The following is a 19,737-nucleotide window of genomic DNA, read 5'->3' as shown; positions in this document are numbered from 1 at the left end:
GTTGTTCCAATGCACATAAAGGAAATGAACATGTGGATACCAAAACATTTGGAATGCAACAATTTTCTGGGAGGAATGGTGCAATTTCGGCCATGACTGTAGATAGATAGATAGATGTGAAAGGCACTAGAAAGATAGATAGATAGATAGATAGATAGATAGATAGATAGATAGATAGATAGATAGATAGATAGATAGATAGATAGAGTGAAAGGCACTATATAATAGATAGATAGATAGATAGATGTGAATGGCACTTAAAAAAAACACTATTGTAAAGGTGGCTAACCATTGAAAGAAGGGTTTATTATTAATGATATAAATTGAATGATACAACACTATAATATCAAACAGAATCAATCCAAGAGCAGACGATTGACCCTGACAATCCATTTTATAAAGACACTCAACTCACGGAGTCCTCCACACAAGCCCACTTTTAACACACTCGGCCCCACGGTCTCCTTTACAGCACCACTGGCCTAACACAGACACGTCCATCGTGTGCTCAGCAGATCTGCACATCCCTCGACTCACCATCAAGCCATCACACCCTGGAGACGTTTTCAAGCCGACTTTTCGTCTCTCCGCTTTATTATGCGGTTGAAGGAGCACGCATATTGTGTCCGGGGTGGCTTTTGCAAATGTAGTACATTTAGCCTGAGATGGATGGCCGTACCAGTTAAACAGTTGAGGGCTGAAGATTAAAAGATGCCCCACAGTCACATTCTCATCGTCAGCAAATGGAGATTCGCCTTGATGAATTTTGCTATCAGTCTTACACAACAAAGCTCACCATGCCAAGATACCCACCGAGAGTTGAGTACTCAGAAAAGTTACATTTCAGTCCTCCCTTAATTTCTTCATTCTTCACTTTCCAAACTTACTTATTTGTTGCTTCTTTCAGGGTTCATTTCTCCACAATTAGTTTTGATTGTTTACGCTCAGGACAGGAGTGAACCAACCACTTGGGTCATGAAGAATGTTTTTTTTTTCTTTTTCTTTTTTTTGCACTGCTACTGTTACTCAGTGAGAATTCTCAAATGGCTATTAAGACTGCTGCTGTCTGAGAAACGCTTCACACCTTCAGTGGCTTCTGAGAAATGCTCGACACGGTCAGAACAGCCCTGAGTCTTCTTACCACTGTAAATTCTTTTTATGACTTTGAAGAAAACTGCTGTGTGAGAATCGTTTACCACACTCAGTACAACAACATGACTTGTCTTCACTGTGGATTCTTAAGGGCCCATGGATATTACTTAAAAGTGAGAATCCTTTACCATGCATAGAGATGTAACTGGGGCTTTCCTCAGAGTGATTTTTTAAAGGTTGCCGTTGTGGGAAAATCTTCGGTCACATTCAAAACTGCACAACAGCGTGACTTCTTATGCGATTCTGAAGACTGCCATTTTGGGAGAATCGTTTTCCACCTTAAAACCAGCTATAGACCTTGTCTTTACGTTCAATTCTCTAAATGTTCTTGGTGTGAACAGTATCAAGACAGCAGTGAATCTCACTCTTTAGTCATGCAAGTTCAGTTGAAATGCGTTATTTCTTTTGTAATTCTCATCTTATGTGATTCTGAAGACTTTTCTTGTGCAGCAATGTCTTGAAACATTTACAACAGCCCTGCACCTTTTGTCCAGTGAACGAATTCTGATCTGATGCTGAAGACTGTCACTGCTGGTGAATCGTTTGCCACATTCAGATCATATTGGTTTTCTCCAGTGTGCATTCTTCTATGTATTTCTCTATTAGAAAAAAATGGAACTGTCTACCACCTTGAAAGCAGCAATGAGATTTTTTTTCTCGGGATTGGAACTTTAACAATGGCTTGGTTTGCTTACTTTCAGGACAGGCGTGAACATCAGCCTTGAGTCATGAAGCAATTTTTGCACTGCTACTGTTCTTACTTTTTGAGACTTTCTGCCCCGGTTTGGCGTAATACTTGCACGGTCACAAATGGTGCATCCTTAAAAATTGAAATGGAGTGATGGTCATTGGTAGGACATCTAGTGGATACAGGATTTTTTTTTTTTTTTTAATAAGTCCTGCTGATCCCATCTCAGTTATTTTACTCGACGTCTGGCTCACCTCAGATTCCATTTCTTGATATTTGATTATGTTTTGTCTTTCCATTCCGAGTACAGCGTCTACAGAGCATCCTGGTGTGGCAGATCTGCATTTTTTTTTAATAACATAAAGCTTATGTTATTAATATATTTTGCTCAGACAAACAAGATGAACAAAAATGACCTGAAGCGTACCGGGAACATGAAAGCATCTTCTCTTCCTAAATTTTACCAAATAATCGATTGCCTTAAAACATCTGTGCGAATGAAGCAGAGGAATGGAGAACCATAAAAAAGTCCAAAGACATCCATCATACGGCTGGCCGGCCAGCCAGCCAATCAAACGGGTGTGATATCACATGTCCTGAAGCCCCAGCGTGGACTTTTTAACATAAATATGGCTTTTCCAAGGGACCAATGAGAAGGAGAAGGTGATGTCAGAAGAGGAGACCAAGTCACATGTGACCGTTTCATCTGAACGTTAGCAAAAGCGTCTAATGAAAAACACTGATCGCCAGATCAAAAGCCACCCCAGGACAACTTCCAGTCCTTCAGCCTTTCAGTAAGCTGTTTCTAAACACTATATCCAGACGCTTACAGTATGTTTCTGATTTTATTTTCTATCATGTCTTGTTCTGTTTGGTATTATTATTCACTCAGTCAGTTCCCAACCCGCTATATCCTAACTACAGGGTCACGGGTGTCTGCTGAAGCCAATCCTAGCCAACAAAGGGCACAAGGCAGAAACAAAGTCCGGGCAGAGTGCCAGCCCACCACAGGGCCCACACACTAGGGACAATTTAGGATCGCCAATACACCTCACTTGCATGTCTTTGGACTGTGGGAGGAAATCCACGCAGACACTGGGAGAACATGCAAACTCCACGACGGGAGGACCCGGGAAGCGAAGCCAGCTCTCCTACCACTGCGCCACCGTTCCGCCCTGTTATTCATTCATAAATACCATTATACTTTGTCCTGGACTCTATAACGGGGCTTCTCAAAACTCAGTCCTGGGGACCCTCTGTGGCTGGAGGCTTTTGTCCCAAACACACTCATGATCAGTGATGATAATTCATCTCATGGAATTAGCTGGTCTTTCTTTCGCTTCTCTTATTCTACACTCAGGAAAATACAATCGTATGGTTTTTACATGTGTGGAATACAGCCCGGACACAGACAGGTACACATGTTTAAAAGCACCGCCACACGTTTATTTACAGTCTTTAATATTTACACAAGTGCACACAAACCCCCAGGACTCCCCCAAAGTCCAGGCCTCACAATGCCTCTCTCTCTCTCTTCAGGCCGCCTCTTTGCCTCTCCCCCCGGGCTCTGTCCTCCTCCACCCCACTCCAGCCCTCGAACGGAGGGAGGTGGCCCATTATATTTCTACCCGGACGAGCTCCAGGTGCCTCCCGATAAGCTACGATAAGTACCGGCTGCGCACCCAGAAGCACTCCGGGTGTCCCTGGTCTCCCCCAAGCACTTCCAGGTGTGGCGGAAGTGCTGAGGGCCAGGGCTCCTCAGGCATTGGGGCACCCCTGGTGGTGACCACAGGGGCCCCTACAGGGTTGAGCTTTTAAGCTCCGTTCCTCTGGTCCCCAAAGCCACCAGGGTGGTCAGCCCCTCGTGGTCTGGAGGAGGTGTAAGCCCTCCTCCAGTTCTTCTGGGTGTCCTGGCTGGGTACCACCCCCAGCCGCTCGCCACACATGTATAAAATATTTAGACGGATTTCTCTTTTTTTCAGTATCTTTAAATGCTTACCTTATTTTTTTTTTCCTATTATTTTGACCTTTTTCTGTGCAGTTTGCTTTTTCTTTGTATCCCAATAACAACAATTAATAAAAAGCACAGATGACACCTGCGGAAATAAGACTGAACAATGAAAGGCTGCAACTACTTTAGCAGCAGATCCATAAATTAGTAAATAATGGATTGAATAACTAGAAAACCTGGAAAAGATCAATGAAAATCGGGATAAAAATTCTGTTAACAAGTACAAACTACTTATAACTGCTAAGTACATTTTATTAAAAATGGACCAAGCTTAGTTTTGTAATTTTTTTACTTCGACTCCAAAACACAAATAAATTGGGTAAGAACAGCTAACTCACTTCATTAGGCTGGCAGTCCAATTCAAAACAGAAGTTGGTTGGAACAAAAAATCCTGCAGCCACAGGACCCCCTGAGATTGAGAACCGACGATTTAGAGTGGTTGAAATAATAGACTGAAAATGTAAGAAACCTGTGTGAAGAGTTTGCCACGTTACTTGCTCACAAGGTGAACAAGCCTATGAGTTTGCTCCTCAAAAGGTAGACGACTGCAGTAAAAGCAGGGCATTGTCTGGCTAGTAAGCGGCATAGAAACAAAAGAGTTGTGCTTGTAGTTGTGTCACGATGACACCTGCATGTGTGTCACTGCTGGTGACAGTAAGTTCTTAAGTAGAGACTGCTATAGGGTATTGTGTGATGTACTTAGGCCTTACCATTATCCAAGCCACTATATCCTAACTACAGGGTCACGGGGGGAGGTCTGCTGGGGCCAATTCCAGCCAACACAGGGCGTAAGGCAGGAAACAAACCCTGGGCAGGGCACCAGTCCACCGCCGTACCATCATCTAAATAATTCAATAATGTGAAGGGGTTTTAAGTAAACAATGTGGGGTGACTGATAATTAGGCTTTCACCTGAGACACTGTCTATAAGAATCCCTGTTTGTGTGTATTAATCTTAAGGTGCAAGAGTAATACACTTGGCGAGTCCCACATAACCCTGAAGCTGAAACTTCAATGCTCCACGCTCAGACTGTTTTTCTTTGGCGGCTATGTCTGGATTCGGCCATCTTTGTTCTGTTCCATTAGTGCTGATCTGACTCTCAGCTCCTCATTTTGTGTTCCTCGATCTGCAGTGTGGTCCAAATACATCTCTCCTACTGGTAAGTTGTTGTTATTATTATTATTATTGCATATTTCTGGTGCAGTAGTCATTTGTGTGTGTAAAGTTTCTACCATCAGCACCATGTGACCGGCAAACCAGATTTGGCAAAATCACCATTTGTCTCTTTTCTATTGCCATCCTCTGTGCCCATTATTAGGCACTCATCCTTTGTTTTTTAACTCATTCCTTGTGAGCCATCCATGGGTTAATTCTTGGTCTGCATGGGTCTGGAGCAGGTGGTCTGCACATTTTCTGCTATATCTGTGCTCTTCTGTTGGTCAGGCCTTGTATATATTCTTGTTTTTGATGTTGTGCCAGATGCACTACTTTGGTCTCTGCACACGGTGGTGGCTTGTCTGTCTGGACTTTGCTGATTCTGAATGTTGGGCCGACCGTAATAATCGATGTTGTTCTAGGCTTGACTGCTTCATGCTGAAGTAAGCTCTGTATGCGGTGGTCTGTTGGGTAGTCCAGTGACTGTAGCCCTGTACACGTAATCTGTTTTTGTCCAGTATGAATTCTTACGTGTGCCTGAAGACCTGACATCAAGGAGGAATCGTTTGCCACATTCAGAACAGCAATGTGGCCTTTCTCAGATTTAATGCCTCTAAATCGTCTTGGTGTGCTTACTGCCATCACAGTAATGAACCTCACTTTTTAGTAAAGAGAGTTGAATTGCACTGCATTAAGTTTGTAGCAAGGGCTCGATGTAACACCTGCATTGTTCCTAAAAAAGCTTCATTTTGTAGTTCTTAAGAAGTTATTGCAATTGGTAGGATGTCAAGATGGGCGTCTCTCCCGTATGAACTCTTCTGTGACTCTGAAGATTGCTACTGACATTGAACTGTTTCCCACATTCAGAACAGCCATACGGCTTCTCTCCCGTGTGAATCTTTCTGTGCCTCTGAAGATGGCTACTCTCCGTGAATCGTTTTCCACACTCATTACAGCAATATGGCTTTTCTCCAGTATGAATCCTTACGTGTGCCTGAAGGCTGAAATTATGGAGGAATCGTTTGCCACACTCAGAACAGCAATAGGGTTTCTCTCCGGTATGAATACGTTTGTGGTGCCAAAGATTGCTCCCGCTGGTAAATTGTTTGCCACATTCAGAACAGCAATAGGGCTTCTCTCCAGTATGAATTCTTTTATGACTCTGAAGATTGCAATTGATAGTGAACTGTTTTCCACATTCAGAACAGCCATATGGCTTCTCTCCTGTGTGGATTTTTTTGTGCCTCTTAAGATGGCTACTCTCCGTGAACCTCTTTCCACATTCATTACAGCAGTAAGGCTTTTCTCCCGTATGAATTCTTGTATGGTTCTGAAGATTAACTTTGCTGGAGAATTGTTTGCCACATTCCGCACAGCCGTAGTGCTTCTCTCCAGTGTGGATTCTTGTATGTCTTTGGAGCATGTAACTGCCAGAAAATTGCTTGCCACACTCAGAACAGCAATGCGTTTTTTCACCAGTATGAATTCTTGTGTGTGCTGGCAAACTGCTCTTATGGAGGAATCTTTTGCCACATTCGGAACAACAATATGGCTTTGGTCTTGTATGAACTGCATTGAGATCAGACTTGTTTTTAAACGTTTGTCCACGCTTTCGTTCAGCACACAAACCCTCATGATCTGTGGTACACACTTGTCGGTGGTCAGTGACGATGACTTCCCTCACAGGAAGAGAACCGCACTGGAAGGAGGCTGCTATCAGGTTCTCCGTTCCTCTTGTTGATTTCTTCATCCTCTCCTCGTCTAGTCTGTGTTGCAGTCTGCACCTGAGAGACGGCTTAGCAAATGACGACTGGGAGACGCTGCCGTTCTCCTGTAAATCTGCAATTACACAAAGAAATGTTTTAAGACAGACAAATCTGTAACATGAGATGGCACACTGGTTAGGGTTTTTTTTGGGATTTTTTTTCTCCCTAAATAATAAAAAAACATCATTTAAAAACTGGATTTTGTGTTTACTTGTGTTATATTTGACTAATGGTTAAATGTGTTTGATGATCAGAAACATGTTGTGTGACAAACATGCAAAAGAATAAGAAATGAGGAAGGGGGCAAATAGTTTTTCACACCACTGTGTGTGTGTGTGTGTGTGTATACTGTATATATATATATATATATATATATATATATATACACACACACAAACCGGATTCCAAAAAATTTGGGACAAGTAGCAATAAGAGGTTGGAAAAAGTAAATTTGAGCATAACGAAGAGCTGGAAGACCAATAAACACTAATTAGGTCAATTGGCAACATGATTGGGTATAAAAAGAGCTTCTCAGAGTGGCAGTGTCTCTCAGAAGCCAAGATGGGTAGAGGATCACCAATTCCCACAATATCAGAAAGGTGTTACCCAGCGAAAAATTGCAGACTTTACATCTATCATCATCAACTGTGCATAACATCATCCAAAGATTCAGAGAATCTGGAACAATCTCTGTGCGTAAGGGTCAAGGCCATAAAACCACACTGGATGCCCGTGATCTCCGGGCCCTTAAACGACACTGCACCACAAACAGGAATGCTACTGTAAAGGAAATCACAGAATGGGCTCAGGAATACTTCCAGTGAACACAATCCACCGTGCCATCCGCCGTTGCCAGCTGAAACTCTACAGTGCAAAGAAGAAGCCATTTCTAAGCAAGATCCACAAGCTCAGGTGTTGTCACTGGGCCAGGGATCATTTAAAATGGAGTGTGGCAAAATGGAAGACTGTTCTGTGGTCAGACGAGTCACGATTCGAGGTTCTTTTTGGAAATCTGGGACGCTATGTCATCCGGACCAAAGAGGACAAGGACAACCCAAGTTGTTATCAACGCTCAGTTCAGAAGCCTGCATCTCTGATGGTATGGGGTGGCATGAGTGCGTGTGGCATGGGCAGCTTGCATGTCTGGAAAGGCACCATCAATGCAGAAAAATATATTCAGGTTCTAGAACAACATCTGCTCCCATCCAGACATCATCTCTTTCAGGGAAGACCCTGCATTTTTCAACAAGATAATGCCAGACCACATTCTGCATCAATCACAACATCATGGCTGCGTAGGAGAAGGATCCGGGTACTAAAATGGCCAGTCTGCAGTCCAGATCTTTCACCTATAGAGAACATTTGGCGCATCATAAAGAGGAAGGTGCGACAAAGAAGGCCCAAGACGATTGAACAGTTAGAGGCCTGTATTAGACAAGAATGGAAGAGCATTCCTATTTCTAAACTTGAGAAACTGGTCTCCTCGGTCCCCAGACGTCTGTTGAGTGTTGTAAGAAGAAGGGGAGATGCCACACAGTGCTGAAAATGGCCTTGTCCCAACTTTTTGGGATTTGTTGACACCATGAAATTCTGAATCAACATATTTTTCCCTTAAAATGATACATTTTCTCAGTTTAAACTTTTGTTCCGTGATTTATGTTCTATTCTGAATAAAATATTAGAAGTTGGCACCTCCACATCATTGCATTCAGTTTTTATTCACGATTTGTATAGTGTCCCAACTTTTTTGGAATCCGGTTTGTAGATATATATATATATATATATATATATATATATATATATATATATTATTTTATTATATATATATATATACATATATCGCAAACAAAGAGAAATTATTACTCGGAGAAATAACGAAAAGGCGAATAGAGATCGAATATGCAGACATAGGTGGTATGTCAGAAGTATGGAAATATTGTAAGGCTTTGAAGTTTAAGTCAGAGAATTTCAAAAACGGAGTTTACTGCACGCGCATTTATTGGTTACTTTGCAAAAAAAAAATAATTAACTGCTGACGATGATGATGTCGATCGTTTTGTCTGTGCTGACATTCCAAACGGAGAAACCTATCCTGAATTATGGTACAAAGTCATGAAACACACGTTTCACAGACCTCATTTAAAAGATTAAGCACGTTGGGACTCGAAAGATTCCAAATATTGTTTTTACAAAAAGTTCTGAAAAAAAAGTGAAACTAATGAAATAGCAACAGTTCAAAGAAAAAAAAAATCTTAAAAGTGTGTATGGGGTAAACCAAACCTGGGGGTTGGCAAGCGAAGCGAGCAGGTTGCAAAGCTCCCTAAGTAAACTAAAGAATATCAAGAACTGACGTCCCAAGAAAGGAGAGTTTGTGCCAAGAGATTTAACCGCGCCCGGGGCCCGGAAATAAAAGAGAAAGAGTAGGAGAGCTGCTGTACAGGCTTTCAAATGTCTGAAGCACTGCAGGAGATGTAGATCACACAGCACGGCAGCAGAAGCAAGCCAGCAGCTGATCGAGCAAAGAGGAGGTTAAAAAAAAGAACTATTTGTTTCCCAGTGTATCACCATTTAAGAGGAGAGACCACATCTCCTTGGGGTGTGTTCAGTCCCCCTTTTCACAATGCGAGCGGCAGACACGTGAAGTGAGCAGGGGGTGAACCCCCTAGTTTATCCATTTATTTTTGCAGTTCTTTAGCCATCAGGAAATACCAAGGAGCCGGCGTTGTCCTTTAGCAACATTTGTTAGGGAAAATCTTTCATTCACAGGATCTGCAAGAAATGGCTGCCACCATGGATGGGTCTACAGGGTTATTGAAAGCAAAATGACCCGTTATGCATTGAATGTGACCACAGACATTGGCAGGATGAAAGAGCAGACCAGACCTGACCATTTTTTTTTTAAGGATATTTCTAATTTACTGGAAGAGCCCTGATGTATAAAACATTTTGTATTTTTAATATTTTACCAGTGAAAAACATTGGACAAAGATTGGAGTGGAGGATACAGTTATCTGTCTGCTCCACAAGGCTTATTCTCGCCTGGACAAAGCTGGCACGCACTGTACAGATGAGGTGTTTTCATTTCTCCGGAAACTTCAATGCTATCCAGCCAACCCTGTTAAGCGGTTAACTCAGAGACATGCAGGTGGATGAGCCCGTGGTGTCCTCATGATGGACTGTCTGACTGGCAGACCACCGTTTGTGAGAGTTGAGGACTATGTAAGCAACACTGGAGCACCACAAGGAACAGTCCTGTCTGCTTAACTCTTCACACCTCCGGGTAGAAATGTGACAGCAGGTCAGGTCACAAGCAGTCATTCTCAGATGATTCTGCACTTACGGGGTCTCATGAGAAGTTTTGAGAATTTTCAGCAAACTCAGCAAAACCAAGAAAACCACACCGAAGAGCCTCAACGTCAGGTCACAGGGAGTGCACTTCTTACAAGTACTTTGGGGGGGGGGTCAGCAATAATGACAGGCTGGACAGGACTCCAAATGCAGAGGAACTGGAGAAGAGAGGGCAGAGATGGCTCTTCTTCCTGAGGAGACTGCACTCCTTTAAACATGGGAAGTGATTTCTTTCACAAATCTGGGATGGCCAGTGTGGTGTGCTGGGCTGGTGACATCACTTCAACAGAGGACCACCGAATCAACAGGCTAATTAAAAGGACTGGCTTAGTTACGGGACACCCTCTGGCGGTCGTAGAGGGGAACAAAACTGAGTGCCCTTATGAACGATCCTCTCTGTGACACACCAGCACTGAGGACTTTCAGCCAATGAATCATTCAGCAAAAGCGTGTGAAGAAAGGCTACTGGGGCCTTCTGTATGTCTCTATAGTGTCTTACTGGGACTGCCAAGTCGGAACTTTCCTTTCTGTTTAATTTTCTAGTTTTAAAGTCATTTTGGTTTGTGTTCAGACCTAAGTGAGTGTGTATTGATTGGTTTATTTGCTCCCTTTGTGGATTTCAAGCTACAAATTATACACACACACATATACAGTCATATGAAAACGATTGGGACCCCCTCTTCATTCTTTGAATTTTTGTTTCTCATTGGCTGAGCTTTCCAAGTAGCAACTTCCTTTTAATATCTGACATGCCTTATGGACACAGTAGGATTTCAGCAGTGACATGAAGTTTATTGGATTAACAGAAAATATCCAATATGCATCCTAACAAAATTAGACAGGTGCATAAATGTAGGCACCCCAACAGAGATATGACATGAATGCTCAGTGGAGCCTCCTTTTGCCTCTCGACGCTGGCCTCCGATAGCCTGTGATGAGTGTCTGGATTCTGGATGGAGGTATTTCTGACCATTCTTCATACAAAATCTCTCCTGTTCAGTTCAGTTGCATGGACAGCCTGCTTCAAATCATCCCATAGATTGTCGATGATCTTCAAGTCAGGCGACTGTGACGGCCATTCCAGAACATTGTACTTCTCCCTCTGCATGAATGCCTTTGTAGATTTCCAACTGTGTTTTGGGTCATTGTCTTGTTGGAATATCCAACCCCTGTGTGACTTCAACTTTGTGACTGATGCCTGAACATTATCCTCAAGAATTTGTGGATATGGGGTTGAATTCATCCGACCCTCGACTTTAACAAGGGCCCCAGTCCCTGAACTGGCCTCACAGCCTGACAGCATGATGGGACCTCCACCAAATCTGACAGGAGGTCGCAGGTGTTTTTCTTGGACTGCGGTGTTCTTCTTCCGCCATACAAAGGACTTTTTGTTCTGACCAGATAACTCCATTTGTGTCTCATCAGTCCAAAGCACTTTGTTCCCAAATGAATCTGGCTTGTCTAAATGAGCATTTGATACAACAAGCGACTCTGTTTGTTTGCTTCTTTCTCATCACCCTGCCATACAGATGTTCTTTGTGTAAATTGCGCTGAATTGTAGAACGATGTACAGATACACCATCTGTATGGAGGAATATTTCGGACAAAATGAAATAAATAAATAAATGCGTAAATAAATAAAAGTACTGTGAAACGTGAGCATAAATAAATAAATATGTCACGAAATATGTTTTTCGTTGCTTATTTACTTATTTCATTTTGTCCGTAACATTCCTGCAAACCGTCATGAAATACGGCTTGAAATAAAACTGTCACTTTCACTCGTCAAAGTTGAGAGGGTGGGCTCTAACACGCCCTCTAGTTACTGATTGGTGAATCGATAGCACAAGAATTAATTAGAAAAATGCTTACTACTGCCGATGAAATGGATTCTGCCGAAGATATTACGTATTTCAGAGAGAGAATTGAAGATTTATCGGAAGAAATTACAATGTTGGCGGCCCTTTTACAACTGAGTATTTGACCCTTGTTTTACGAGTATAAAGTCAGTTGCATATTCTCAGCTACTTTTTCAAACAACTGTACAGCTCTGATCAGTGGTAAAGTTGTTCAGTTCAAAAAATTAGTTGGCGCTGCTCTGGGCATTCCATGTCAAAGTACCTAAACTAATACAGCCGTTGCAGCTTACCGTATATCAAACTGGCTCATTCGTCTTGTGATCGTCTTCTCCGATACATCATACAGATCTGCAATCTGTCGTACTTTTAAACCGCATAACAGAAGGTGTTCAATTGACTCAGCTGGAATGTCAAAGGATGGACGTCCAGAGCAGGGAACTGCGTCACCTGTACTGGAGTGTAGTCGAGTCCGTTCCACCTGTTCTTCGATAATTTCAAAAATAGTTTAATCTATATCGGAGTCTAAAAGGGCCGCCAACATTGTAATTTCTTCCGATAAATCTTCAATTCTCTCTCAGAAATACGTAATATCTTCGGCAGAATCCATTTCATCGGCAGTAGTAAGCATTTTTCTAATTAATTCTTGTGCTATCGATTCACCAATCAGTAACTAGAGGGCGTGTTAGAGCCCACCCTCTCAACTTTGACGAGTGAAAGTGACAGTTTTATTTCAAGCCGTATTTCATGACGGTTTGCAGGAATGTTACGGACAAAATGAAATAAATAAATAAGCAACGAAAAACATTTTGTGACACATTTATTTATTTATGCTCACGTTTCACAGTACTTTTATTTATTTACGCATTTATTTATTTATTTCATTTTGTCCGAAATATTCCTCCATACATCTGCAGCGAGATGTTCTTGCAGGTCTTTGAGGTGATCTATGGTTGTCTGTAACCATTCTCACAATCCTGTCATGTGTCACTCCTGTATTTGTCTTGACCTACCAGAACTGCTGGTTTAACATCAACTGTGCCTGTGGCCTTCCATTTCCTGATCACATTCCTTACACTTGAAACTGACAGTTTAAACCTCTGAGATGGCTTTTTGTAGCCTTCCCCTAAACCAGGGGACTCAACAATCTTTGTTTTCAGATCTTTTAAGAGTTGCTTTGAGGATCCCATGCTGTCTGTTACTCTTCAGAGGAGAGTCAAAGGGAAGGAAGCACAACTTGCAACTGACCACCTTAAATCCCTTTGACCACTCATGATTGGACACTCCTGTCTATGAAGTTCAAGGCTTAACGAGCTCATCCAACCAAGTGATCAGCATTGAGCAGTGACAGCCATTCAAATCAGCACAATGACAAGGGGACCCACATTTGTGCACAGCCAGTTTTTCACATTTGATTTCATTTCATACAACTAAGTACGGCTTCACTAAAAATCTTTGTTCGAAAAACACAGCAGTGCTCAGATGTTCCTAGGAAATGAAAGACGTACCACTGTTATCTTTATTATTGAAAGGAGAGTCCATTATTATGCAGGCTGAAAGGGGTTCCCAAACCTTTTCATATGACTGCATATAAATATATAGGGGTAACGCGCAATTCTTTTAATATCAAAGGCGAGGAGCAGCAACTAATAAATGACAGCACACTGTAAGTCACCGACTGTAACAGGATAAAGTCAGAATGCGCACCTCTCTCAATGTTGGTGGATCACGACGCAGCCTTCCTCTTCGTCGCACCCTCTGAAGAGCCATCTCGCAGCCCAGATTCATTTACGGGAGAATTCAGCCACATTAGATACGCTAACCCCAACCTCCTCGGAAGCTTGTCAATGATGGTGAATTTCATGAACTCTTCCATCCAAAACACTCCACCGGGCTTCGTCTTCACGCCGGGACAGAGCGGCCTATGAGGTGATGATTGGTAACCTGGGTCACCAAGTGACCAACTTGCCCTGATCCTCTTTAGGGAAACCAAAATGGCTGAAATGACCCATCTGTCAATTTCCATCTGTTTCAATTCAATGAAAAACAGTCTGTCCAATGCTTACATGGACATTGCATGTTCACCAGTGGTCTGTTCAGTTTTTCCGCAGATGGGTTTGCTTTGTTAATCACCATCTAGAGTGACTGAGTGTGGATGTGTGTGCCAGTGTGCCCTGCAGTGGATGGGCATCCATTCTCAGGTTGACCTCGCAAGTAAAGAAAATGGATGTGTGGGACCTGGAAAGTGGAGCTGACAAAGTGTTTTTGGCATTCGCTACTGTTAGGTCCACCACTGTTGGTCGTTAAGCACACAAGCAGTTGGTACCCACTTTTGCTGGACACTCACATTCCCACCTACTACAAACACCCAACCAAACACGGCTAGAATTTGCAAGTCAACTTTCATCACATTACTTACTCATTTGCACAATTCCAGATGATGGCTGCTCCTCTTCCTCCTCTTCTCTCTCCTTCCCTTTGGTGATTTTCACTTCAAACGCCGATGACTCCGATTTTAGTTCCATACAATTCTGCCAGAGGGCCGGTTGACTCGTATTAATGAACTGGGGCTGTAAACCGCCATGAGACTCTTCACAAAGATCTTGCTTCAAAATATGCCCAGTGTCTTGGTTTTGCCGTTCAAGACCACCAGACACGTCTTCAGGTTCCTCAGTTTTAATGTCAATAACCTCCCCCTTGCAATCCCGTTGTGTAAAACCTGAAACGCTTCCTTCATTATCCTCCACCTTCCCGCACAAGTCCCCTGCTGCACCCCATTCACAATCCTCCTGTTTAATGTGTGCCAGTAGTGTATCTGTGCTATTCTCGTTGGCCGAGGCCATGCTCCGTGGAAAACTCCTCTCTCTCTCTCCCCCAAAGTGTCTGCTCTTCTTCTCTTCCAAGTGTCTCTTCTCACGAGGACAGTCCTTGCCTGGGGGACTTTAAGACACCTCATTTAATGCCCATAAGAACAGGACACGAGGCTCCTCTTTATCTGTCAAAATAAAAGTAATAGAATTAGTTCCAGAAGCTACGAAATAATGCAAGGACATTTCAGGGTTATACGAAAACTACTCATGTCACGCACGCCCGAGTAGGAGGACGTTGTATGGACCAAGTGAGGGTAATTCCACGCCAGGCTATGTGGCAGGGTGCGCTAAACCTTCTTCTGTTGTCTCTACAGGTAAGACTTGGGAAAATCTGTCTGACTCGTCCCTGAAGACGTCACCTCCAGTTCTGGTGCCTAGGATGACGTCCCTTCTGGTTCTGGCACCTAGGATCATAGACATATATAGGTAGACGCCTCATTCGTATCCACCATATTGTGAGTGGCAAAAGTGCCATTTAAACTAATATACAGGCAGACGTGGAAACCGGGTTTTCTGATGAAAAAACAGTAACGTTTAAAACAGTATCGTTTACATACAACAGATTTTGGTGAATTGTTTAAATGCAATTATTTATATCCATTTATACACTAATTATTATTATTTAATAATTGCCATTATTATTATTATTAAATAATTCCTCCCATATAAGTAACATTTCTTGGACTGCCTTCTTCCATCTCCAAAACATTTCTAGACTTCGTCCTTTTCTTACGCAGCACAGTACTGAAGTATCGGTTAATGCCCTTGTCACCTCACGTATAGATTACTGTAATGCTTTTCTCTCTGGCATCTCACAAAAACGTATCCATCGCTTACAACTTCTTCAAAATTCTGCTGCCAGGATGATAACCTGCTGCTCTAAATCCACTGAACATATCACACCGATTCTCTCTCAACTTCACTGGCTCCCTGTTAAGTACAGAATACAATACTAAATACCGCTCTTAACATTTAAAGCTCTCCACAACATCACTGATCTCCTCCAGACTGGCACTCCTCTCGCTCACTCAGATCCTGTAATTTGAGAGGATTCATTCTGACAATATGGTGCAGCCTTAGTTTGTGGAAGTCAGACACAACTAAAGACATGAGCATTAAATGATGGCTGTCAATTCCAAACTGTGTTTTCTCGATGTGCTCCATCATCTGAACCAATCTCAGCCCGAACAAACTGATTGATCAAAGATACCCTGACAGCTTGCCCTCATGTCGACTGGTGGATAACACGCTCAGCTACTTTGACCACCTTGACTGGACCCTCAGAAGGAATCATCAAACCTCCTTTGTATTTTAATTTGAGCGAGTGGTAGCTTTGATCATATGATGCCGGTAGAGCATCTGTTACCAGACTAGCACGGCACACATCGCAGGACAGCTTTCTCTAAACCCTGCCTAAGGGCTACCTGACCTCCCACTGCTTCCTGAGGTGGATTTCTTTGGGAAACCTTCAAAGTTTGTGAAACGTTAACAGCGAACAACAATCTACATAGTTAGTGACTAAATACGTTTAGCCAAAACGTCGTTTGGAGGCTCACTTGAGCACATAAATGCACAGCTTTGCTAGCTTAGACTGACGTAACTAAAGTTAAGATTATAAAACGGGATTTTCTAATGGCCAAATATAACCAAAACAATTGTTCAGCCTTACCTATGAAATGTAATCACCCAGGATCTGGATTGGAGTGTACAGCGGTTTGTACAATAGCAAGCAGTACACGCGTGAGGCATCTTTATCCATTACTTCCATTGACATTACTTTGTGAATTTCCCCTTGGGATTATTAAAGTATCTATCTATCTATCTATAGCAGTGCCACTCGCAATATGGCGGGACGTTGACGTACAATGCTGCTGGTCATGAGACGTCTAGTAATTCAATGTCTACGCCTAGGATGATGTCACTTCCAGTTCTGGCCCCTAGGGCAATGTCACTTCCGGTTCTGGTACCTAGGGAGACGTCACTTCCTGTGCCTAGGATGATGTCACTTCTGGTTGTGACATCAGAAGGTGGTCACTTACGGTTCCCATAAGTCACTTCCAGTCTTGGCATATAAAGCTGCCGTTTATTCAACCTGATTTCAGATCCATTGAAGACACCTCAGTCGAATTTCAAAAACTGATTGCAGCCGGGGACAATGCACGGGTGGCTGCCCCAATCCTTTCCGAGTGTGTCGAGTCTGATCATTTCACGCTGACTATGTTTAATTATGACAGATTTGTGAACCCTCCACGTTAGACTAACGAGACCTCCGCAGATTTGGGAGTGAAAGAAACCTACTTGAAAATAGGACACATCGTCTTGAAGGGGAGCACGGCACGTCTGGAGTGGTGTCGGCGTGTAGCATTGTTTTAGTTCCAGTTTGAGTTGGACGCGTGCATAGTCATTGGGCACAATGTCACCATTTGAACAACGTGCTGACTTCGAGTTCATGAGCAAACTGGGGAAGTCATCTTGAGATACACCAGCGGTGCTGCAGCACTACCATAGTGTGTGTGTGTGTGTGTGTGACCTGATCTCTCACTCTCCCGCTATATCACAATTTCAGGAATTTTTTTGACTGCCCCCTCGTATTATCACGGATATGAAGAATCCAGTTTGAGAACTTTAAGGTAGCACAGGGGTTACTGGTTTACCCAGTGATATAAAATGTCATTGTTCATCAAGCACAGTTTGGCCTGTGTGGGTTCCCCTCCCTGCCTAAATGCAGTGGTACCTCCATATACAATATATATATATATATATATATATATATATATATATATATATATATATATATATATATATATGCTGGTGAAAAATGTCAGAACCTACAGAGAATGCAGCTTGCTGTGTTTTAGTGAAACGTGGCTAACGTCTATCATCCCAGATGCTAACGTGGAGCTACCGGGTTTAGCACAGTTAGAGCGGACAGAGACGCAAGTACCTGTGGAAAGAAGAAAGGAGGAGGACTCGCTCTCTATGTCAATACAAAGTGGTGCAACTCAGGACATGTAAGCGTTAAAATCTCCACTTGCTGCAGGGACATCGAACTGTTGGCCGTAAGTCTGTGCCCCTATTACTTGCCCAGAGAGTTTGGACACGTGATTGCTGTTATTGTTTACATCCCCCTCAAGCGACGCGGAGATGGCGAGTGACATCATCCATTCCGCAGTTGCTAAGTTACAAACGCAGCACCCTGAGGCACTTGTGCTAATCGCTGGAGACTTTAACCATGTGACGCTGGACAAAACATTACCTGCCTTCTCCCAGTATGTGGATTGTAACACTCGGGGAAACAGGACTATTGACCTACTGTATGCAAGCGTTAAAGACGCATACAGCGCCACCCCGCTGCCTGCGCTTGGGAAAGCAGATCATAACCTGGTTCTGCTTCAGCCTCAATACAAACCAAGAGTGAGGCGCTACCTACAACCACACGCTCATTCAGGAAGTGGTCCCTGAGGCAGAGCAGGCTCTGAGAGACTGCTTTGGAACTACAGACTGGGATATATTGCTGGGTCACATAGTGAGAACATTGAAGAGGCTGTTGAATGCACAACTGATTACATCAACTTCTGTATGGACATTGTAGTTCCAGTAAGAACAGTATGCTGCTATGCTAACAACAAGCCATGGATTACAAGTGACATCAAGGGCCTTTTGAACCAGAAGAAAAGGGCTTTTAAAGGTGGTGATAAGCATGAGCTGAAGTGCGTGCAGAAGGAACTCGAGTCCAGCTCAGGGCGAAAGAGCAGTACAGGAGAAAGCTGGAGCAGAAGTTGCAGAACAACAGTATGAAGGAAGTGTGGGATGGGATGAAGATTATCACTGGCTGCAGCTCGAGCGGGTGCCGCCATCGAGACAGACGTGGAGAGAGCAAACCAAATGAACAACTTCTTTAATAGGTTTGATCACAGTAACCCACTCTCACCTCGAGTACTGCATCCTCCAACCATCCTTCTGCTGATACCAGCATAGGTGAGACATCCCCACCCACAATTACAGCAGCCCAGGTGAGCAGAGAGCTGAAAAGACTTTGTGCCAGCAAAGCAGCGGGTCCAGATGGTGTATCGCCACGATTGCTGAAGGCCTGTGCGTTGGAACTGGGGAGTCCTCTACAGCATCTTCAACCTGAGCCTGGAACAGGGAGAGTCCCAGGCTTTGGAAAACATCTTGTATCACTCCTGTCCCAAAGGTATCACGTCCTAGTGAGCTGAATGACTTCCGGCCTGTTGCTCTGACGTCACATCTGATGAAGACCATGGAGCGGCTGCTGCTTCACCACCTGAGGCCACAGGTCCGTCACGCCCTCGACCCTCTGCAGTTCGCATACCAGGAGAAGGTGGGAGCGGAGGATGCCATCATCTATATGCTTCATCGATCCCTCTCCCACCTGGACAGAGGCAGTGGTGCTGTAAGAATTATGTTTTGGACTTCTCTAGCGCCTTCAACACCATCCAACCTCTGCTCCTTAGGGATAAGCTGACTGAGATGGGAGTAGATTCACACCTGGTGGCATGGATTGTGGACTATCTTACAGACAGACCTCAATATGTGCGTCTTGGGAACTGCAGGTCTGACATTGTGTGCAGCAATACAGGGCGCCGAGGGGACTGTACTTTCTCGGTCCTGTTCAATCTATATACATCAGACTTCCAATATGACTCGATTCCTGCCACGTGCAAAAGTTCGCTGATGACACTGCTATTGTGGGCTGCATCAGGAGTGGGCAGGAGGAGGAGTACAGAAAGTTAATCAAAGACTTTGTTAAATGGTGCGACTCAAACCACTTACACCTTAACACCAGCAAGACCAAGGAGCTGGTGGTGGATTTTAGGAGGCCCAGGCCCCTCATGGACCCTGTGATCATCAGAGGTGACTGTGTGCAGAG

The 19,737-nt window shown here is 43.4% G+C and overlaps 1 protein-coding gene across 4 annotated transcripts in view; it reads right to left on the bottom strand.

The window, feature by feature from the left end:
* Nucleotides 1-3,852: 3,852 nt before the first annotated feature.
* The window catches only part of LOC120528207 (zinc finger protein 501-like), a 31,341-nt gene continuing 15,456 nt past the window's right edge, over nt 3,853-19,737 (bottom strand). For 3 of the 4 annotated variants that reach the window (XM_039752295.1, XM_039752296.1, XM_039752297.1), the window contains 2 exons: nt 14,396-14,971; nt 3,853-6,845 (listed from right to left, as the gene is read on the bottom strand). In XM_039752295.1, the coding sequence (XP_039608229.1) occupies nt 5,773-6,845; nt 14,396-14,819 (1,497 nt within the window). In that variant the 5' untranslated portion in view covers nt 14,820-14,971 and the 3' untranslated portion in view covers nt 3,853-5,772. Of the gene's footprint in view, nt 6,846-14,395; nt 14,972-16,515; nt 16,536-19,737 lie in introns of those variants that run through there. The other variant, XM_039752298.1, reaches the window with a different exon arrangement.

This window comes from Polypterus senegalus, chromosome 4 (assembly GCF_016835505.1).
Source record: "Polypterus senegalus isolate Bchr_013 chromosome 4, ASM1683550v1, whole genome shotgun sequence".
Classification (NCBI taxonomy): domain Eukaryota; kingdom Metazoa; phylum Chordata; class Cladistia; order Polypteriformes; family Polypteridae; genus Polypterus; species Polypterus senegalus.
The sequence above is the reverse complement of the archived record's forward strand: the minus strand, read 5'-3'. Positions and strand labels throughout refer to the sequence as shown.